At 42.3% G+C, this 24,246-nt stretch overlaps 1 protein-coding gene across 1 annotated transcript in view; it reads left to right on the top strand.

Moving 5' to 3' along the window:
• The window catches only part of Ptp99A (Protein tyrosine phosphatase 99A), a 1,440,930-nt gene that overhangs the window by 1,398,970 nt on the left and 17,714 nt on the right, over nt 1–24,246 (top strand). Inside the window, exon 21 of the mRNA XM_071662728.1 lies at nt 9,006–9,141. Coding sequence (XP_071518829.1) covers nt 9,006–9,141 — 136 coding nt within the window. The remainder of the gene's footprint in view (nt 1–9,005; nt 9,142–24,246) is intronic.

Below are 24,246 nucleotides of genomic sequence, written 5' to 3'. Positions count from 1 at the left end.
CACTGCTTCTAACAACTTGCCTCCCACACCATATATTCTTAATACCTTCCACAGAGCATCTCTATCAACTCTATATGCCTTCTCCAGATCCATAAATGCTACATACAAATCCATTTGTTTTTCTAAGTATTTCTCGCATACACTCTTCAAAGCAAACACCTGTTTTATTTTGGTAAGGTTTTATTTTGATTTAAATATTGGGTGTTTTTTATGTTATCAGAGGTTTTGTAAAAAAATTTTACCCTCTTAATGGGAACAGAGCTGCTTTTGTATGAAAAATATATAAGGATTCTTTCCAGCTGTGTTTCAACTTTTCACAGAAATGAGAAATGAAAAGCCTCCTCAACCAAGGAATTCACTTTATGACATGTACAGTGCTTAGCTTTAGATAATATCCTTATTGGATGGTATGGGGAGAGAAGTTGGCACCTTTGGTGCCCCAGTTTTGGAACTTTGTTAGCTGTCATACTTCTAAAAAAAAATTTATACTACCTTAATATGTTCATCCACCATTATTAACTATAGAAACACCTCTTCCTTCCTTTTTTTTTTAAATATATCTTGCTTGGTAATTTGCTATGACCCTGCTTTGACATTTTTTGTTGATTTTAGGAAACTGTTTAATCATTTGCTGTTTCTAAACTTCTCTTGAAATATAGCACTAATATTGTGTCATCTTCCATGTGTCTGTCTAAACATTTGATCGTCCATTAGCCCTCAAATTTCTTTGTTACGTAGACTTCAGCTTGATTATTCATCTTAAATATGAATTTTTCATTTATTTTATTTATTCGTTTTGCTTTGTCGCTGTCTCCCGCGTTTGCGAGGTAGCGCAAGGAAACAGATGAAAGAAATGGCCCAACCCACCCCCATACACTTGTATATACATACACGTCGACACACAAATATACATACCTATACATCACAATATTCACATATATATACACACACAGACACATACATATATACCCATGCACACAATTCACACTGTCTGCCTTTATTCATTCCCATCGCCACCTCGCCACACATGGAATACCATCCCCCTCCCCCCTCATGTGTGCGAGGTAGCGCTAGGAGAAGACAACAAAGGCCCCATTCGTTCACACTCAGTCTCTAGCTGTCATGCAATAATGCCCGAAACCACAGCTCCCTTTCCACATCCAGGCCCCACACAACTTTCCATGGTTTACCCCAGACGCTTCACATGCCCTGATTCAATCCACTGACAGCATGTCAACCCCGGTATACCACATCGATCCAATTCATTCTATTCCTTGCCTGCCTTTCATCCTCCTGCATGTTCAGGCCCTGATCACACAAAATCTTTTTCACTCCATCTTTCCACCTCCAATTTGGTCTCCCACTTCTCGTTCCCTCCACCTCCGACACATATATCCCCTTGGTCAATCTTTCCTCACTCATTCTCTCCATGTGCCCAAACCATTTCAAAACACCCTCTTCTGCTCTCTCAACCACGCTCTTTTTATTTCCACACATCTCTCTTACCCAAATGGGAACTTCAGTGAAGGGCGTAAATGGGGAGGTGATAACAAGTAGTGGTGATGTGAGAAGGAGATGGAATGAGTATTTTGAAGGTTTGTTGAATGTGTCTGATGACAGAGTGGCAGATATAGGGTGTTTGGGTCGAGGTGGTGTGCAAAGTGAGAGGGTTAGGGAAAATGATTTGGTAAACAGAGAGGAGGTAGTAAAAGCTTTGCGGAAGATGAAAGCCGGCAAGGCAGCAGGTTTGGATGGTATTGCAGTGGAATTTATTAAAAAAGGGGGTGACTGTATTGTTGAATGGTTGGTAAGGTTATTTAATGTATGTATGACTCATGGTGAGGTGCCTGAGGATTGGCGGAATGCGTGCATAGTGCCATTGTACAAAGGCAAAGGGGATAAGAGTGAGTGCTCAAATTACAGAGGTATAAGTTTGTTGAGTATTCCTGGTAAATTATATGGGAGAGTATTGATTGAGAGGGTGAAGGCATGTACAGAGCATCAGATTGGGGAAGAGCAGTGTGGTTTCAGAAGTGGTAGAGGATGTGTGGATCAGGTGTTTGCTTTGAAGAATGTATGCGAGAAATACTTAGAAAAGCAAATGGATTTGTATGTAGCATTTATGGATCTGGAGAAGGCATATGATAGAGTTGATAGAGATGCTCTGTGGAAGGTATTAAGAATATATGGTGTGGGAGGCAAGTTGTTAGAAGCAGTGAAAAGTTTTTATCGAGGATGTAAGGCATGTGTACGTGTAGGAAGAGAGGAAAGTGATTGGTTCTCAGTGAATGTAGGTTTGCGGCAGGGGTGTGTGATGTCTCCATGGTTGTTTAATTTGTTTATGGATGGGGTTGTTAGGGAGGTAAATGCAAGAGTCTTGGAAAGAGGGGCAAGTATGAAGTCTGTTGGGGATGAGAGAGCTTGGGAAGTGAGTCAGTTGTTGTTCGCTGATGATACAGCGCTGGTGGCGGATTCATGTGAGAAACTGCAGAAGCTGGTGACGGAGTTTGGTAAAGTGTGTGGAAGAAGAAAGTTAAGAGTAAATGTGAATAAGAGCAAGGTTATTAGGTACAGTAGGGTTGAGGGTCAAGTCAATTGGGAGGTGAGTTTGAATGGAGAAAAACTGGAGGAAGTGAAGTGTTTTAGATATCTGGGAGTGGATCTGTCAGCGGATGGAACCATGGAAGCGGAAGTGGATCATAGGGTGGGGGAGGGGGCAAAAATTTTGGGAGCCTTGAAAAATGTGTGGAAGTCGAGAACATTATCCCGGAAAGCAAAAATGGGTATGTTTGAAGGAATAGTAGTTCCAACAATGTTGTATGGTTGCGAGGCGTGGGCTATGGATAGAGTTGTGCGCAGGAGGATGGATGTGCTGGAAATGAGATGTTTGAGGACAATGTGTGGTGTGAGGTGGTTTGATCGAGTAAGTAACGTAAGGGTAAGAGAGATGTGTGGAAATAAAAAGAGCGTGGTTGAGAGAGCAGAAGAGGGTGTTTTGAAATGGTTTGGGCACATGGAGAGAATGAGTGAGGAAAGATTGACCAAGAGGATATATGTGTCGGAGGTGGAGGGAATGAGGAGAAGAGGGAGACCAAATTGGAGGTGGAAAGATGGAGTGAAAAGGATTTTGTGTGATCGGGGCCTGAACATGCAGGAGGGTGAAAGGAGGGCAAGGAATAGAGTGAATTGGAGCGATGTGGTATACAGGGGTTGACGTGCTGTCAGTGGATTGAATCAAGGCATGTGAAGCGTCCGGGGTAAACCATGGAAAGCTGTGTAGGTATGTATATTTGCGTGTGTGGACGTGTGTATGTACATGTGTATGGGGGGGGGGTTGGGCCATTTCTTTCGTCTGTTTCCTTGCGCTACCTCGCAAACGCGGGAGACAGCGACAAAGTATAAAAAAAAAAAAAAAAAAAAATCTCTCTTACCCTTACATTACTTACTCGATCAAACCACCTCACACCACACATTTTCCTCAAACATCTCATTTCCAGCACATCCACCCTCCTGCGCACAACTCTATCCATAGCCCACGCCTCGCAACCATACAACATTGTTGGAACCACTATTCCTTCAAACATACCCATTTTTGCTTTCCGAGATAATGTTCTCGACTTCCAAACATTCTTCAAGGCTCCCAGGATTTTCGCCCCCTCCCCCACCCTATGATTCTCTTCCGCTTCCATGGTTCCATCCGCTGCCAGATCCACTCCCTGATATCTAAAACACTTTACTTCCTCCAGTTTTTCTCCATTCAAACTTACCTCCCTATTGACTTGACCCTCAACCCTACTGTACCTAATAACCTTGCTCTTATTCACATTTACTCTTAACTTTCTTCTTTCACACACTTTACCAAACTCAGTCACCAGCTTCTGCAGTTTCTCACATGAATCAGCCACCAGCGCTGTATCATCAGCGAACAACAACTGACTCACTTCCCAAGCTCTCTCATCCACAACAGACTTCTTACTTGCCCCTCTTTCCAAAACTCTTGCATTCACCTCCCTAACAACCCCATCCATAAACAAATTAAACAACCATGGGGACATCACACACCCCTGCCGCAAACCTACATTCACTGAGAACCAATCACTTTCCTCTCTTCCTACACGTACACATGCCTTACATCCTCGATAAAAACTTTTCACTGCTTCTAACAACTTGCCTCCCACACCATATATTCTTAATACCTTCCACAGAGCATCTCTATCAACTCTATCATATGCCTTCTCCAGATCCATAAATGCTACATACAAATCCATTTGCTTTTCTAAGTATTTCTCACATACATTCTTCAAAGCAAACACCTGATCCTCACATCCTGTACCACTTCTGAAACCACACTGCTCTTCCCCAATCTGATGCTCTGTACATGCCTTCACTCTCTCAATCAATACCCTCCCATATAATTTACCAGGAATACTCAACAAACTTATACCTCTGTAAGTTGAGCACTCACTCTTATCCCCTTTGCCTTTGTACAATGGCACTATGCACGCATTCCACCAATCCTCAGGCACCTCACCATGACTCATACATACATTAAATAACCTTACCAACCAGTCAACAATACAGTCACCCCCTTTTTTAATAGATTCCACCGCAATACCATCCAAACCTGCTGCCTTGCCGGCTTTCATCTTCCGCAAAGCTTTTACTACCTCTTCTCTGTTTACCAAAACATATTCCCTAACCCTCTCACTTTGCACACCACCTTGACCAAAACACCCTATATCTGCCACTCTATCATCAAACACATTCAACAAACCTTCAAAATACTCACTCCATCTCCTTCTCACATCACCACTACTTGTTATCACCTCCCCATTAGTGCCCTTCACTGAAGTTCCCATTTGCTCCCTTGTCTTACGCACTTTATTTACCTCCTTCCAGAACATCTTTTTATTCTCTCTAAAATTTAATGATACTCTCTCACCCCAACTCTCATTTGACCTCTTTTTCACCTCTTGCACCTTTCTCTTGACCTCCTGTCTCTTTCTTTTATACATCTCCCACTCAATTGCATTTTTTCCCTGCAAAAATCGTCCAAATGCCTCTCTCTTCTCTTTCACTAATAATCTTACTTCTTCATCCCACCACTCACTACCCTTTCTAATCAACCCACCTCCCACGCTTCTCATGCCAAAAGCATCTTTTGTGCAATCCATCACCGATTCCCTAAATACATCCCATTCCTCCCCCACTCCCCTTACTTCCATTGTTCTCACCTTTTTCCATTCTGTACTCAGTCTCTCCTGGTACTTCCTCACACAAGTCTCCTTCCCAAGCTCACTCACTCTCACCACTCTCTTCACCCCAACATTCACTCTTCTTTTCTGAAAACCCATACAAACCTTCACCTTAGCCTCCACAAGATAATGATCAGACATCCCTCCAGTTGCACCTCTCAGCACATTAACATCCAAAAGTCTCTCTTTCGCGTGCGTGTCAATTAACACGTAATCCAATAACGCTCTCTGGCCATCTCTCCTACTTACGTACGTATACTTATGTATATCTCGCTTTTTAAACCAGGTATTCCCAATCACCAGTCCTTTTTCAGCACATAAATCTACAAGCTCTTTACCAACACCCCATGTATACCAATTATTCCCCCAACTGCCACATTACTCACCTTTGCATTCAAATCACCCATCACTATAACCCGGTCTTGTGCATCAAAACCACTAACACACTCATTCAGCTGCTCCCAAAACACTTGCCTCTCATGATCTTTCTTCTCATGCCCAGGTGCATATGCACCAATAATCACCCATCTCTCTCCATCAACTTTCAGTTTTACCCATACTAATCGAGAATTTACTTTCTTACATTCTATCACATACTCCCACAACTCCTGTTTCAGGAGTACTGCTACTCCTTCCCTTGCTCTTGTTCTCTCACTAACCCCTGACTACTCCCAAGACATTCCCAAACCACTCATCCCCTTTACCCTTGAGCTTCGTTTCACTCAGAGCCAAAACATCCAGGTTCCTTTCCTCAAACATACTACCTATCTCTCCTTTTTTCACATCTTGGTTACATCCACACACATTTAGACACCCCAATCTGAGTCTACGAGGAGGATGAGCTCTCCCCGTGTGACTCCTTCTGTTTCCCATTTTTTAGAAAGTTAAAATACAAGGAGGGGAGGATTTCTGGCCTCCCGCTTCCGTCCCCTCTAGTCGCCTTCTACGACATAAAAATTTATGTAGATTTTAGATCTTTTACTAATGTTACTTAGGTTGTCATAGGGCTTGTACTTGCTTATTACACAGTAGAAACTTGGTATGTTTAACAATAGAACTAATGATGCTTTATTATTTGTTTGCTGTGGAATACATGAATATATCACATTTCTTCGTAAATCATACAGAATGGAATTGTTAGTTTGATGGATTGCTTGAATTGTTAGGTGATTGGGAGGCAGATGTAGTATGCTTAAAGAGTTTGGGTGCAGAATTAGAGGGTCATGATGGGATGGTGAAGAGAAGATTTAGTGAAAACATTGAAGTCGAAGTATGGTAAAGCACCTCAGATGGATGGGATTGCAGTTGAGTTTCTCAAGAAAGGAGACAATAGCTTTATTGATTGGATAGTGATTAGCATATGTATGGCACAATGTGAGATGCCTGATAACTAAGATAATGCATGTGTAGTGCCCTCATATAAAGGTAAGGGGAACAGAAACTGACATGGTTTATGGAGATATATTGGTTGAGTTTACTAAGGTGTATGAACTTCTAATTAGAGAAGAGTGACTTATGTAACATTTATTTATCTGAAGAAAACATGTCATAGGGTTGACGTGGATACTATTTAAAAGATGCTGTGCATATTTGGGTTAAACGGTGTGGGAAGAAGGCTATTAGAAGCAGTGACGATTTTAGGAGATTTATCAAGAGAATAAGGCATATGTATGTAGGTAGAAAAGAGGGTCAGATGTTCAAGGTGAAGATGAATCTGTGGCAGGGGTGAGTGATGTTGCCTTATCTGTTTGCAATGGTGTTAGAGAGAGGAGCAGGTATGCTGTCTCCTAGGCTTTGGTGGAGCCTGGGAGATGAGTCAGTAGTTCTTTTCTGATTACAAAGCACCTAGTTGCAGATTTCAGTGAGAAACTACAGAAATGGGTGTCTGAGATTGGGAGAGAGTGTGAAAGGAGGAAGCTGTGAGAAAATGTAAATCAAAGAAAGCTTATCAGGTTTAGTAAAAAGTTGAATCAAATCAAGGTTATTTGGTTTAGCAGTGAAAAGATGTAGGTTATTTAAAGTGTGAGTTTGAATAAAGAGAACTTTGTGGGTGGAGTGTTTTAGATACCTAGCTGTGGATACAGCAGCGAATGGAACCATTGGATCAGAAGTGAGCTATAGGTAGGGTAAGAGGGAAAGATGGTTATGTTTAATGGTTTAGTAGTCCTGTTAGTGCTGTATGGATGCAAGGTGTGGAGCTTGGACGGAAATGTGAAGGATAGGGTTAATGTGTGGAAAGTGAAATGCATGAGGATAATAATGTACTTAGAGGAAGATTTATCAAATAAGAAATGGTAGGATAAGGAAGGAGTGTGGCACTAAAGAGATAGGTATGAAAGAGCTGAAAGGGAGGGCTGAAATGGCTTGGACGCATGGAGATGAGGAAAGAGCTACTAAGAGGGTATCCATGTCAAAAGAGGAACGAGGAAAAGGGAGAACCCAAGGCAGAGGTGGAAGGAAGGAGTGAAAGATGCTTTGAAGGTTCAGGGCCTGACCTTGTAGGAGAGTGTAAGATGTTCAAGTGGGAGAGTGAATTGGGGCATTGTGGTTTTCAGGGGATGACATGCTGTCATTGGTCTGAACCAAGGCATTGGTAGTGATTTGGAGAAACCATGGAAAGGTCTGTGGGAACTGGTTGTGGATCTGGTTTCAGTGTATTATACATGAAAGCTAGAGATTGAATATGATTTTCACAGGAAATAGCAGACATTTGTGAAAAGATGAAAATGGGAGGAGTTCCACGTAAACTTATGTAACCCCCTCTTTTTACACCCAGCATACTGAATAACTAGTCCTTTTACAGCACACAATTCCCCAAGCTGTTTATCATTTTGATTTACAGTGCTGGGTACTTTCAGCTGCCGTATTACCCACTCTTACTTTCAAATAACCCATCAGTGATACCCGATCTCTTGCATCAAAATTGCTGACACACTCAGCTAGCTCCTTTCAGAAAACTCACCTGTCCTGACTTCTCTCGATTCCAGGTGCAAGAGCACTAACTATGAGTGACCTCTCATAATCCACTTCAATTTTTATTTACATCATTGTGGGGCTCACTTCCTTACACAGAGTCTCACTTTTCCACAACCTCTCTTTCAGCAGAAGTGCCTCCTCTTCTTTTTAGCTCTCACCCTCACACCCTGACTTTATCCATGAGATTTTCCCTAACGAATCTTACCATCCTCTTGAGCTTAGTTTCTCTCAGAGCTAGAAAATCTTTGTTCCTTTTTGCAAACATACTGCCTGTCTCCTTATTTTTCTCTTCCTTGTTATATCCATGCAAATTTGGATCCCATACTTGATCCTTCAAGGAGCTCCCATCACTTGACTTTTTCTTATATTCCAACTTTTAGAAATTGAAGTACATGGACAGGACAGTTTCCATCCTGCCCTTTTTAGTGACCTTGTATTACACTTATGTTTTTTGACTCAGAAAGGTGAGAACTCTTGGAAAGTTTAGATTATTAGTCAAAAGGCGAAATGTTTCTGACTCGGAGGAAAGTTAAGAATTACTGTAAAGTTCAAAGTTTTCCTTTTATTTTATTGATTGAATTAGTTATCTATGATAGAGCTGTATATGTAAAAGCTCTTTATGGAACCAATTTCATCTATTACCTTTTCAGAGGTGGAACATTTTGTGTTATGTATGTATATTGTAAGGTGCAAAACTATCATAAAAGCCACAAATAGAGTAAGTTGCATGTTTTATTCAGATACCTTTAATCATAATGAATAATCTTCACATAGGTTGGGTGGTACTGAGGCAGCCACTTTCTGCATGTTAACGACTGTCAAGAGTCAAGTGGAGTTTGAGCAGCATTTGGATACTTATATGTACTGTAAACTTTATCACAATAGACGGCCAAGCATATGGACGAGTCAGGTAAGCATGGTGATGTTCAGATTTCAGAGATATTGATAATTTCAAAGGTTCTATGTTACCTATGTGTGTGCATTCAATATTTATGATCATGGCATCTTTAGTGGCCCTTGTTAGTATTCCTTATTTTATTTTGAAATAGAAATGGAAAAGCATAGATGGAATGGTGGATGAGGTATTGAAAAGTAGAAGGAAAATTCTTGTTGATTAGATTTAGAAGCTGTATATGGAAACTTGGAAGAGTGGTTGTGCAGTGATTACTCAGATATATAAAGGTAAGAATTAGGCCTTTTCTAAAGTACAGTGATTGCAAGAATTAAAAGGCCTTTTCCAAAGAAGTGCATACGTGGAACTGGATAATGGTATGATTGAGTAGTCTGCAATAAATGAAGTATTAAATCAAATTTGTGTAGTGTCACCTTGAGTGTTGAATGTTTTCATGAATATTGATCACATAAGTTGCTTAAATGTTATTATGCAATCCTCTGTAACTTCTTTTTCCTTATATCCACATACTAACTTTCCATTTAAAGTTTGTCATTTAATCCACTATTGCTTTCAACATGGGCAAATGAATAGTGTTTATATATGTTCTTTTTTATTATAGAATGAAGAAATACATTTAAAATTAAAGGATATGTTAAAAAAGGTCTGATAACATAGATTCCCCCAGAGGAGTGGTAGAGAAGTGTTTTCTAGGGTTTGTGTCATTCATTTTTTCTCTATCCCATAATAAAATGAAAGAGGTACGTGTAGAATTAAAAGAACATGCCCTAGAAAGTATGCTAACATATTTCATATGACCTTGGTATGATGCTGATGCTCACACACTGTTCCCTCAGAGGAATGGTGAAAGAAGGGGTTTGGAGGAAGTATGTCTTTTGCCTTTTCTGTTTCTCATTATAAAATAAACGAAATATATATGGAAATAGAAATAAAAGTGAGATAAAAGCTATTAGAGGCAGTGAAAATTTTCTGTCAAGAGTGTAAGGTAAGGCATGTATATGACAGTATGAATATGAAAAGAGGAGAATGAATGGTTCCAAGTGAAGGCTGTTCTGTGACAGGGGTGGGAGATGTCAGCATGACTGGTTAGTTTGTTCATGGATGGGTTGGTGAGGGAGGTACATGCAAGGGTCTTGGAAAGAGAGGATGATGACACAGCACTGATGGCACATCCAAGTGAGAAACGGCAGAAGTTGGTGACTGAGTTTAGGAGAGTGTGTGAAAGGAGGAATTTGGAATTAAATGAGTAAAAGCATGGTTTTTAGGTTTTGCAGGGCAGAGGTACAGGTTTGTTGGAATGTGTTTAGAGAAAATTTGAAGGAGTGAAATGTTCAGATACCTTAGAGTAGACATGGTGATTGCAACCATGGAGGCAGAAATTAGTCATAGGGTGAGTGAGGGGGTGAAGGTTCCGGGAGGGCAAATATGACTATTTTTGAAGGTATATTAGTCCCAGCAATTCCTGGAGATAGGGGAGAAAGAATACTTCCCACGTATTCCCTGTGTGTTGTAGAAGGCAACTAAAAGGGGAGGGAGCCGGGGGCTGGAAATCCTCCCCTCTCATTTTTAATTTTCCAAAGGAAGGAAAAGAGAAGGGGCCAAGTGAGGATATTCCCTCCAAGGCTCAGTCCTGTTCTTAATGCAGGAAATGGCAAATATGTATGAAAAAAAAAAATTAATCTTAGCAATATTGTATGGATACAAGTCATGGGCTGTAGACAAGGATATGCTGAGAAGGGTGAATGTGGTTGAAATGAAATTTTTGAGGACAGTATTGGATGTCAGGTGGTTTGATCAAGTAAGAAATAAAAGGATAAGGGAAAGGTGTGGTAATAAGAAGAGTGTGGTTGAGTGAGCAAAAGAGGGTGTGCTGAAATGATTTGGACATATGGAGAGAATGAGTGATGAGAGGTTGACAAGGAGGATATGCGTGTCATAAGTGGAGGGTAAAAGGAGAAGGGAGAGATCAAATTGGAGATGGAAGGATGGGACCTGAACATTCAAAATAGTGAAAGGCATTCAAGGGATAGAGTGAATTGGAATGATGTGATAAACAGGCAGCAAAGTGCTATGAACAGTCTGTAGTACATCATTCCAATTCACTCTTTCCTGTGCATGCCTTTCACAGTTCTGCATGTTCAGGTACCAATTGCTCAAAATCTTCTTCACTCCATCCTTCCACCTCCAGTTTTCTTTCCCTGTTCTGACACATATATCCTCTTTGTCAACCTTTCCTCATACTCTCCATTTGTCCAAACCAATTCAGTATACCCTCTTCAGCTTTCTCAATCACACTCTTGTTGTTACCACAACTCTCTCTTGCTCCACAACCATACAACATTTTTGGAACTACTATTCCTTCAAACTTACCCATTTTTGCTCTCTGAGATAATATTCTCTCCTTTCACGCATTCTTCATCGCTCCCAGAACCTTCACCCCCTCCCCTACCCTGTGACTCGCTTCCGCTTCCATCCGCTGCTGAATCCACTCCCAAATATCTAAAACACCCAACTTCCTCCAATTTTTCTCCATTCAAGCTTACATCCCAATTCACTTGTCCCTCAACCCTCCTGAACCTAATAACCTTGCTCTATCCATGTTTACTCTCACCTTTCTCCTTTCACACAGTTTTCCAAACTCAGTCACCAACTTTTACAGTTTCTTATTTAATCAGCCACTAGAGCTGTATCTTCAGCAAACAACTGACTCACTTCCCAGGCCCTCTCATCCATAACAGACTGCATACTTGCCCCTCTTTCCAAAACTTTTGCATTTACCTCCCTAACCACCTCATCCATAAACAAATTGAATAACCATGGGGACATCACACAACCCTGCCACAGACTGATATTCACTGGGAACCGATCACTCTCCTCTCTTCCAACGGAAGGAGTGTGGATGTGGTGGAAATGATATGTTTGAGGACAGTATGTGGTGTGAGGTGGTTTGATCTAGTAAGTAGAGAAAGGGTAAGAGATATGTGGAAATGTAAAGAGTGTGTTGTTGAGAGAGCAGAGGAGAGTGTGTTGAAATGGTTTGGACATATAGAGAGAAGGAGTGAGGAAAGATTGACAAAGAGGATATATGTTTCAGAGGTGGAGGGAACAAGGAGAAGTAGGAGACCAAATTGGAGGTGGAAGGATGGAGTGAAAAAGATTTTTAGCAATCGGGGCCTGAACATACAGGAGGGTGAAAGGCATGCAAGGAAAGGTCTGAATTGGAACAATGTGGTATACTGGGGTTGACATGCTATCAGGGAACTGAACTAGGGCATGTGAAGCATCTGGGGTAATCCATGGAAAGGTCTGTGGGGCCTGGATGTGGATAAGGAGCTGAGGTTTCACTGCATTATACATGACAGCTACAGACTGAGTGTGAACGAATGTGGCCTCTTTCCTGACTTCATTCAGGAATGGATGAATGCACGCTGGTCCATGTGTATATATATGTATATGTCTGTGTATGTATAATTTGTTTATGGATGGGGTTGTTAGGGAGGTGAATGCAAGAGTTTTGGAAAGAGGGGCAAGAATGAAGTCTGGTGTGGATGAGAGAGCTTGGGAAGTGAGTCAGTTGTTGTTCGCTGATGATACAGCGCTGGTGGCTGATTCATGTGAGAAACTGCAGAAGCTGGTGACTGAGTTTGGTAAATTGTGTGAAAGAAGAAAGTTAAGAGTAAATGTGAATAAGAGCAAGGTTATTAGGTACAGTAGGGTTGAGGGTCAAGTAAATCGGGAGGTAAGTTTGAATGGAGAAAAACTGGAGGACGTAAAGTGTTTCAGATACCTGGGAGTGGATCTGGCAGCGGATGGAACCATGGAAGCGGAAGTGAATCATAGGGTGGGGGAGGGGGCGAAAATCCTGGGAGCCTTGAAGAATGTATGGAAGTCGAGAACATTATCTCGGAAAGCAAAAATGGGTATGTTTGAAGGAATAGTGGTTCCAACAATGTTGTATGGTTGCGAGGCATGGGCTATGGATAGAGTTGTGCGCAGGAGGGTGGATGTGCTGGAAATGAGATGTTTGAGGACAATGTGTGGTGTGAGGTGGTTTGATCGAGTAAGTAATGTAAGGGTAAGAGAGATGTGTGGAAATAAAAAGAGCGTGGTTGAGAGAGCAGAAGAGGGTGTTTTGAAATGGTTTGGGCACATGGAGAGAATTAGTGAGGAAAGATTGACCAAGAGGATATATGTGTCGGAGGTGGAGGGAACGAGGAGAAGTGGGAGACCAAATTGGAGGTGGAAAGATGGAGTGAAAAAGATTTTGAGTGATCGGGGACTGAACATGCAGGAGGGTGAAAGGCGGGCAAGGAATAGAGTGAATTGGATCGGTGTGGTGTACCGGGGTTGGCGTGCTGTCGGTGGATTAAATCAGGGCATGTGAATCATCTGGGGTAAACCATGGAAAGCTGTGTGGGGCCTGGATGTGGAAAGGGAGCTGTGGTTTCGGGCATTATTGCATGACAACTAGAGACTGAGTGTGAACGAATGAGGCCTTTGTTGTCTTTTCCTAGCGCTGCCCCGCACACATGAGGGGGGGAGGGGGATGGTATTCCATGTGTGGCGAGGTGGCAGTGGGAGTGAATAAAGGCAGACAGTGTGATTTGTGTGCATGGGTATATATGTATGTGTCTGTGTGTGTATATATGTGTGTACATTGAGATGTATAGGTATGTATATTTGCGTGTGTGGACGTGTGTGTATATCCATGTGTATGGGGGTGGGTTGGGCCATTTCTTTCTTCTGTTTCCTTGCGCTACCTCGCAAACGCGGGAGACAGCGACAAAGCAAAATAAAAAAATAAAAATATAATAATGTATATTTATGTATATGTTGATATGTATATGTATGTATTTGTGCGTGTATGAGCTTTTATGTATATGCAAGGTAGTGCCATGAAACGACAACAAAGGCCACATTTGTTCACACTCTGTCTCTAGGTGTCATGTGTAATGCACCGAAACCACAGCTCCCTTTCCACATCCAGACCTCACAAAACTTCCCATGGTTTACCCCGGACACTTCACATGCCCTGGTACAATCCACTGACAGCACGTCGACCCCAGTATACCACATCGTTCCAATTCTTTCTATTCCTTGCTTACCTTTCACCCTCCTGCATGTTTAGGCCCCAGTCGCTCAAAATCTCTTTCACTCCATCCTTCCACCTCCAGTTTGGTCTCCCACTTCTCATTCCCTACACTTCTGACACTTATAACCTTTTTGTCAATCTTTTCTCACTCATTCTCTCCATGAGACCAAACCATTTCAATAGACCCTCTTCCGCTCTCTCAACCACACTTTTTATTACCACACATCTCTCTTACCCTTTCATTACTTACTCTGTCAAACCACCTCACACCACATAGTCCTCAGACATCTCATTTCCAACACATCCACCCTTCTCCACACAACCCTATCTATAGCCCAAGCCTCGCAACCATATAACATTGTTAGAACCACTATTCCTTCAAACATACCCATTTTTGCTTTCCGAGATATTGTTCTCACCTTCCACACATTCCTCAACGCTCCCAGAACCTTCGCCCCCTCCCCACCCAGTGACTCACTTCTGCTTCCATGGTTCCATCCGCTGCTTTATCCACTCCCACATATCTAAAACACTTCACTTGCTCCAGTTTTTCTCCATTCAAACTTACCTCCCAATTGACGTGTCCCTGAACCCTACTGTACCTAATAACCTTGCTCTTATTCACATTTACTCTCAGCTTTCTTCTTTCACACACTTTACCAAACTCAGTCACCAGCTTCTGCAGTTTCTCACCTGAATCAGCCACCAACGCTGTTATCATCAGCGAACAACAACTGACTCACTTCCCAAGCCCTCTCATTCACAACAGAGTGCATACTTACCCCTCTCTCCAAATTCTTACATCACGCACCCCTGCCGCAAACCGACATTCACTGGGAACCAATCACTTTCCTCTCTTCCTACTTCGAACACTTGCCTTACATCCTTGATAAAACCTTTTCACTGCTTCTAACAACTTGCCTCCCACACCATATACTCTTAATACCTTCCACAGACCATCTCTATCAACTCTATCATATGCCTTCTCCAGATCCATAAATGCTACATACAAACCCATTTGTTTTTCTAAGTATTTCTCACATACATTCTTCAAAGCAAACACCTGATCCACACATCCTCTACCACTTCTGAAACCACACTGCTCTTCCCCAATCTGATGCTCTGTATATGCCTTCACCCTCTCAATCAGTACCCTCCCATATAATTTCCCAGGAATATTCAACAAACTTATACCTCTGTAATTTGAACACTAACCTTTATCCCCTTTGCCTTTATATAGTGGCACTATTCATGTATTTCGCCAATCCTCAGGCACTTCACCATGAACCATAGATACATTGAATATCCTCACCAACCATTCAACAACACAGTCACCCCCTATTTTAATAAATTCCATTACAGTACCATCCAAACCTACCACCTTGCCAGCTTTCATCTTCCGCAAAGCTTTCACTACCTCTTCTCTGTTTACCAAACCATTCTCCCTGACCCTCTCACTTCACCCACTAAATCGACCAAAACCCCCTATATCTGCCACTTTATTATTTAACACATTTAACAAACCCTCAAAATACTCATTCCATCTCTTTCTCACATCACTATTTATTATTACCTCCCCATTAGCCCCCTTCTTTGATGTTCCCATTTGTTCTCTTGTCTTACACACTTTATTTACCTGCTTCCAAAACATCTTTTTATTCTCCCTAGACTTTAATGATAGTCTCTCACCTGAACTCTCATTTGCCCTCCTTATCACCTCTTGCACCTTTCTCTTGACCTCCTGCCTCTTTCTTTTATACATCTCCCAGTCATTTGCACTATTTTCCTGCAAAAATTGTCCAAATGCCTCTCTCTTCTCTTTCACTAATAATCTTAATTCTTCATCCCACTACTCACTACCCTTTCTAATCTGCCCACCTCCCACATTTCTCATGCCACAAGCATCTTTTGCGCAAGCCATCACTGCTTCCCTAAATACATTCAATTCCTCCCCCACTCCCCTTACGTCCTTTGCTCTTACCTTTTTCCATTCTGCACTCAGTCTCTCCTGGTACTTCCTCACACAAGTCTCCTTCCTAAGCTCACTTACTCTCACCAATCTCTTCACCCCCAACATTCTCTCTTCTTCTTTGAAAACCTCTACAAATCTTCACCTTCGTCTCCACAAGATAATGATCAGACATCCCACCAGTTACACCTCTCAGCATATTAACATCCAGAAGTCTCTCTTTCATGCACCTATCAATTAACACGTAATCCAATAATGCTCTCTGGCCATCTCTCCTACTTACATACGTATACTTATGGATATCTCTCTTTTTAAACCAGGTATTCCCAATCACCAAACCAGTCCTTTTTCAGCACACAAATCTACAAGCTCTTCACCATTTCCATTTACAACATTGAACATCCCATGTACACCAATTATTCCCTCAACTGCCACATTACTCTCCTTTGCACCCAAATCACCCATCACTATAACCCATTCTCGTGCATCAAAATTGCTAACACACTCACTCAGTTGCTCCCAAAACATTTGCCTCTCAAGATCTTTCCTCTCATGCCTGCCCAGGTGCATAGGCACCAATAATCACCCATCTCTCTCCATCCACTTTCAGTTTTACCCTTATCAATCTAGAGTTTACTTTCTTACACTCTGTTACATATTCCCACAACTCCTGTTTCAGAGAGTAGTGCTACTCCTTCCTTTGCTCTTGTCCTCTTACCAACCCCTGACTTCATTCACAAAACATTTCCAAACCACTCTTCCCCTTTACCCTTGAGCTTTGTTTTCTTCAGAGCCAAAACATCCAGGTTCCTTTCTTCAAACATACTACCTATCTCTCCTTCTTTCTCATCTTGGTTGTATCCACACACATTTAGACACCCCGATCTGAGCCTTCGAGGAGGATGAGCACTCCTCGCATGACTCCTTCTTCTGTTTCCCTTTTTTTTTTTACATCATTATACTTTCTCATTGTCTCCCGCGTTATCAAGGTAGCACAAGGAAACAGACGAAAGAAAGGCCCAATTCACCCACATAGACATGTATATACATACACGTCCACACACACACATATACATACCTATACATATCAACATATACATATATGTACATACACAGACATATACATATATATACATGTACATAATTCGTACTTGCTGCCTTTATTCATTCCCGTCACCACCCCGCCACACATGATATGACAGCCCCCCACACACGCGTGAGGTAGCACTAGGAAAAGACAACAAAGGCCACATTCATTCACATTCAGTCTCTAGCTGTCATGTGTAATGCACCAATACCAAAGCTCCCTTTCCACATCCAGGCCCCACAAAAGTTTCCATGGTTTACCCCAGACTTTTCACATGCCCTGGTTCAATCCATTGACAGCACGACGACCCCGGAATACCACATCGTTCCAATTCACTTTATTCATTGCACGCCTTTCACCCTCCAGCATGTTCAGACCCCAATCACTCAAAATCTTTTTCACTCCATCCTTCCACTTTCAATTTGGTCTTCCACTTCTCTTCGTTCCCTCCACCTCTGGCAAATATATCCTCTTTGTCAGTCTTTCCTCACTCATTCTCTCCATGTGACCAAACCATTTCAAAACACCCTCTTCTGCTCTCTCAACCACACTCTTTTTATTACCACACATCTCTCTTACCCTTTCATTACTTAGTCAAACCACCTCACATCACATATTGTCCTCAAACTTCTCATTCCCAACACATCCACCCTCCTCCACACAACCCTATCTATAGCCCATGCCTCGCAACCATATAACATTGTTGGAACCACTATTCCCTCAAACATACCCATTTTTGCTTTCCAAGCCATCACTGCTTCCCTAAATACATCCCATTCCTCCCTCACTCCCCTTATGTCATTTGCTCTCACCTTTTGCCATTCTTCACTCACTTTCTCCTGATACTTCCTCACACAAGTCTCCTTTCCAAGCTCACTTACTCTCACCGCTCTCTTCTCCCAAACATTCTCTCTTCTTTTCTGAAAATTTCTACAAATCTTCACCTTTGCCTTCACAAAATAATGATCAGCCCCTCTCAGCACATTAACGTCCTAAAGTTTCTCTTTCACACGATTATCAATTAACATGTAATCCAATAACGCCCTCTGGCCATCTCTCCTACACACATATGTATACTTATGTATATCTCTCTTTTTAAACCAGGTATTCCCAATCACCCATCACTATAACCTGGTCTCGTGCATCAAAGCTGCTAACACACTCACTCAGCTGCTCCTATAACATTAGCCTCTCATGATGTTTCTTTGCATGACCAGGTGCACAGGCACATCACCCATCTCTCTCCATGCACTTTCAGTTTTACCCATATCAATCCAGAGTTTACTTTCTCTATCACATATTCCCACAACTCCTGCTTCAGGAGGTTTGCTGCTCCTTACTTTGCTCTTGTCTTCTCACTTCCTCTCATTAACTTCCCACATATTTCTTGCATGTCATAAAAGGTGACTGAAAGGGGAGGGAGCAGGAGGGCTGGAAATCCTCCCCTCCAGTTTTTACTTTTCCAAAAAAAAGGAATAGAGAAGGGGGCCAAGTGAGCATTTTCTCTCTTAGGCTAAGTCCTCTGTTGTAATGCTACCTCACTAATGCAGGAAAAGGTGAAAATGCATTAAAATAAAATGTGTAGGAGTAGGAAGAAAGGAGAGTAATTGGTTCCTAGTGATTGTCGGTTTACAGAAAGGGTGTGTGACGTCACCGTGGTTGTTTAAATTCTTTATGGATGGGGTGGTTAGGGAGGTGAATGCAAGAGTTCTGGAAATAGGGACAAGCATGCAGTCTGTTGTGGATGAGATGGCCTGGGAAGTGAGTCAGTTGTTCACTGATGATACAGCTTTGGTGGCTGAATCGGATGAGAAATTGCAGAGGTTGGTGATTGAGTTTGGTAAAGTGTGTGAAAGGAGAAAGTTGAGAGTAAATGTGAATAAGAGCAAGGTTTATCAGGTTCAGTAAGGTTGAGGGACAAGTTAATTGGGAGGTAGGTTTGAATGGAGAAAATCTGGAGGAAGTGAAGTGTTTTAGATATCTGGGAGTGGACTTAGCTGCGGATGGAACCATGGAAGTGGAAGTGAGTCACGGTGGGGGAGGGGGTGAAGGTTCATCGCTCCCAGAACCTTCACCCCCTCCCCCACCGTGACTCACTTCCGCTTCCATGGTTCCATCTGCAGCTAAGTCCACTCCCAGATATCTAAAACACTTCACTTCCTCCAGATTTTCTCCATTCAAACCTATCTCCCAATTAACTTGTCCCTCAACCTTACTGAACCTGATAAACCTTGCTCTTATTCACATTTACTCTCAACTTTCTCCTTTCACACACTTTACCAAACTCAATCACCAACCTCTGCAATATCTCACCCGATTCAGCCACCAAAGCTGTATCATCAGTGAACAACAACTGACTCACTTCCCAGGCCCTCTCATCCACAACAGACTGCATGCTTGTCCCTATCTCCAGAACTCTTGCATTCACCTCCCTAACCACCCCATCCATAAAGAATTTAAACAACCACGGTGACGTCACACACCCTTGCTGTAAACCGACACTCACTAGGAACCAATTACTCTCCTTTCTTCCTACTCCTACACATTTTATTTTAATGCATTTTCACCATTTCCTGCATTAGTGAGGTAGCATTACAACAGAGGACTGAGCCTAAGAGAGAAAATGCTCACTTGGCCCCCTTCTCTATTCCTTTTTTTTTGGAAAAGTAAAAACTGGAGGGGAGGATTTCCAGCCCTCCTGCTCCCTCCCCTTTCAGTCACCTTTTATGACATGCAAGAAATATGTGGGAAGTTAATGAGAGGAAGTGAGAAGACAAGAGCAACGTAAGGAGTAGCAAACCTCCTGAAGCAGGAGTTGTGGGAATATGTGATAGAGAAAGTAAACTCTGGATTGATATGGGTAAAACTGAAAGTGCATGGAGAGAGATGGGTGATGTGCCTGTGCACCTGGTCATGCAAAGAAACATCATGAGAGGCTAATGTTATAGGAGCAGCTGAGTGAGTGTGTTAGCAGCTTTGATGCACGAGACCAGGTTATAGTGATGGGTGATTGGGAATACCTGGTTTAAAAAGAGAGATATACATAAGTATACATATGTGTGTAGGAGAGATGGCCAGAGGGCGTTATTGGATTACATGTTAATTGATAATCGTGCGAAAGAGAAACATTAGGACGTTAATCTGCTGAGAGGGGCTGCTGGAGGGATGTCTGATCATTATTTTGTGAAGGCAAAGGTGAAGATTTGTAGAAATTTTCAGAAAAGAAGAGAGAATGTTTGGGAGAAGAGAGGGGTGAGAGTAAGTGAGCTTGGAAAGGAGACTTGTGTGAGGAAGTATCAGGAGAGATTGAGTGAAGAATGGCAAAAGGTGAGAGCAAATGACAAAGGGGAGTGAGGGAGGAATGGGATGTATTTAGGGAAGCAGTGATGGCTTGCGCAAAAGATGATTGTGGCATGAGAAAGGTGGGAGGTGTGCAGATTAGAAAGGGGAGTGAAAGGTGGGATGAAGAAGTAAGAATGTTAGTGAAAGAGAAGAGAGAGGTGTTTGGATGATTTTTGCTGGGAAGTAGTGCAGATGACTGGGAGATGTATAAAAGAAAGTGGCAGGAGGTCAAGAGAAAGGTGCAAGAGGTGAAAAAGAGGGCAAATGAGAGCTGGGGTGAGCGTATCATTAATTTTTAAGGAGAATAAAAAGTGTTTTGGAATGAGGTAAATAAAGTGTGTAGAAGAGAACAAATGGGAATATCGGTGAAGGGGGCAAATGGAGAAGTAATAACAAGTAGTGATGAAGTGAAGAGATGCAGTGAATATTTTGAAGGTCTGTCAAATATGTTTGATGATAGAGTGGGAGATATAGGGTATTTTGGTTGAGGTCGTGTCCGAAGTGAGAGGGTCAGGGAGAATGGTTTGGTAAATAGAGAAGTGGTAGTGAAAGCTTTGCAGGAGATGAAAGCCAGCAAGGCGGCGGGTTTGGATGGTATTGCAGTGGAATTTATTAAAAAAAAAAGGGGTGACTGTTTTGTTGATTGGTTGGTAAGGATATTCACTGTATGTATGGATCATGGTGAGGTGCCTGAGAATTGGCGGGATGCATCATACGTAGGCAAAGGGGATAAAGTTGTGTTCAAATTACTGAGGCATACGTTTGTTGAGTATTCCTGAGAAATTATATGGGAGGGTATTGATTGAGGGGATAAAGGCATGTCCAGAGCATCAGATTATGGAAGATCAATGTGGTTTCACAAGAGGTAGAGGATGTGTGGATCAGGTGTTTGCTTTGAAGAATGTATGTGAGAAATACTTAGAAAAACAGATGGATTTGTATGTAGCATTTATGTATCTGGAGAAGGCATATGATAGGGTTCATAGAGATGCTTTGTGGAAGGTTTTAAGAGTATATGGTTTGGGAGGTAAGTTGCTAGAAGCAGTGAAAAGTTTTTAACAAGGATGTAAGGCATGTGTACGAGTAGGAAGAGAGGAAAGTGATTGGTTCCCAATGAATGTTGGTTTGAAGCAAGGTTGCGTGATGTCTCCATGGTTGTTTAATTTGTGTATGGATGGGGTTCTTCGGAAGGTGAATGCAAGAGTTTTGGAGACGGGCAAGTTTTCAATCTGTTCTGGATGAGAGGGCTTGGGAAGTGAGTCAGTTGTTCGCTGATGATACAGAACTGGTGGTTGATTTGGGTGAGAAACTGCAGAAGTTGGTGACTGAGTTTGGTAAAGCGTGTGAAAGAAGAAAGCTGAGAGTGAATGTGAATAAGAGCAAGGTTATTAGGTTCAGCAGGGTTGAGGGACAAGGTAATTGGGAGGTAAGTGTGAATGGAGAAAAACTGGAGGAAGTGAAGTGTTTTAGATATCTAGGAGTGGAATTATCAGCAGGTGGAACCATAGAAGCAGAAGTGAGTTGGGGGGGGGGGGGGGGGGGGGGGGGTGAAGGTTCTGGGAGCATTGAAGAATGCATGGAAGGTGAGATCGTTATCTCTGAGAGCAAAAATAGGTTTGTTTGAAGGAGTAGTGGTTCCAACAATGTTTTATGGTTGTGAGACATGGGCTATAGATATGGTTGTGCATAGGAGGGAGGATGTGTTGGAAATGAAATGTTTGAGGACAATATGTGGTGTAAGGTAATTTGATTGAGTAATGAAAGGTTGAGAAATGTGTGGTAATAGAGTGTGGTTTAGAGTGCAGAAGAGGGTGTGTTGAAATGGTTTGGACACATGGAGAGAATGAGTGAGAAAAGAGGATATATGTGTCAGAGGTGGAGGGAAGAAGTGGGAGACCAAATTGGAGGTGGAAGGAAGGAGTGAAAAAGATCCTGAGCGATCAAGGCCTAAGCATGCAGGCGGGTGAAAGGCATGCAAGGAATAGAGTGAATTGGAACGATTTGGTATACCAGAGTCAACGTGCTGTCAGTGGATTGAACCAGGGCATGTGAAGCATCTGGGGTAAACCATGGAAAGTTCTGTGGGGCCTGGATGTGGAAAGGGAGCTGTGGTTTCTGTGCATTGCACATGACAGCTAGAGACTGAGTGTCTTATCTTAGCACTACCTCACTTGTGTGCACGGGTTGGGGGGTGGGTGCCTTTTCATTTGTGGCAGGGTGGCAACGGGAATGGATGAAGGCAGCAAGTGTGGATGTGTAAACGTGTATATATGTATGTGTCTGTGTATGTATATGTATGTATACCTTGACATGTACAGGTACATATATGTGCGTGTGTGGGCATTTATGTATATACATGTGTATGTGGGTGGGTTGGGCCATTCTTTCATCTGTTTCCTTGCACTACCTCGCTAACATGAGAGACAGCGACTAAGCATAATAAATGATAAATATATCCCTGGGGATTGGGAAGAAAGAGTACTTCCCATGTATTCCCTGTGTGTCATAGAAGGCGACTAAAGAGGGCGGGAGCGAGGGCTGGACACCCCCCCCCCCCTTGTATTTAAATTTCTAAAAGGGGAAACAGAAGGAGTCATGCAGAGAGTGCTCATCCTCCTCAAAGGCTCTGACTGGGTGTCTGAATGTGTGTAGATGTGACTTAGATGAGAAGAAAGGAGAGATAGGTAGTATGTTTAAGGGAAGGAACCTGGATGTTTTGGCTCTTAGTGAAATGAAGCTCAAGGGTAAAGGGGAAGAGTGGTTTTGGGGATGTCTTGGGAGTACAGTCAGGGGTTGGTTAGAGGACAAGAGCGAAGGAAGGAGTGTCACATCTGAAGCAAGAGTTGTTTAATATGTGATAGTGTAAGAAAGTAAATTGTAGATTGATGTGGGTAAAAAATAAAGTGGATGGAGAGAGATGGGTGACTCTTGGTGCCTATGCACCTGGTCATGAGAAGAAAGATCATGAGAGGCAAGTGTTTTGGGAGCAGCTGAGCGTATTAGCAGTTTTGATGCACAAGACCGAGTTGTAGTGATGGGTGATTTGAATACGAAGGTGAGAAACATCGCAGTTGAGGGTCTAATTGATGTACATGGAGTGTTCAGTGTTGTAAATGGAAATGGTGAACTTGTGGATTTGTGTGTTGAAAAAGGACTGGTCATTGGGAATACCTGGTTTAAAAAGAGAGATATATATAGGTATACATATGTGAGTAGGTGAGATGGTCAGTGGGCATTATTAGATTACATGTTTATTGATAGGAGTGTAAAAGAGAGACTTTTGGATATAAATTTCCTGAGAGGGGCAGTTAGAGGGATGTATATCACTATCCTGTGGAGGCAAAGGTGAAGAGTTGTAGAGGTTTTCAGAAAAGAAGAGAGAATGTTAGGGAGGAGAGATTGGTGTGAGGAAGTACCAAGAGAGATTAAGTGCAAATGACATGAGGGGAGTGGGGGAGGAATGGGATGTATTTAGGGAATCAGTGATGGCTTGCACAAAAGATGCATGTGACATGAGAAAGGTGGGAGGTGGGCAGATCAGAAAGGGTAGAGAGTGGTGGAATGAAGAAGTAAGATTGATAGTGAAAGAGAAGAGAGAGGCCTTTGGATGAT

Source organism: Panulirus ornatus, chromosome 1, assembly GCF_036320965.1.
Source record: "Panulirus ornatus isolate Po-2019 chromosome 1, ASM3632096v1, whole genome shotgun sequence".
Lineage (NCBI taxonomy): Eukaryota > Metazoa > Arthropoda > Malacostraca > Decapoda > Palinuridae > Panulirus > Panulirus ornatus.
The sequence above is the reverse complement of the archived record's forward strand: the minus strand, read 5'-3'. Positions and strand labels throughout refer to the sequence as shown.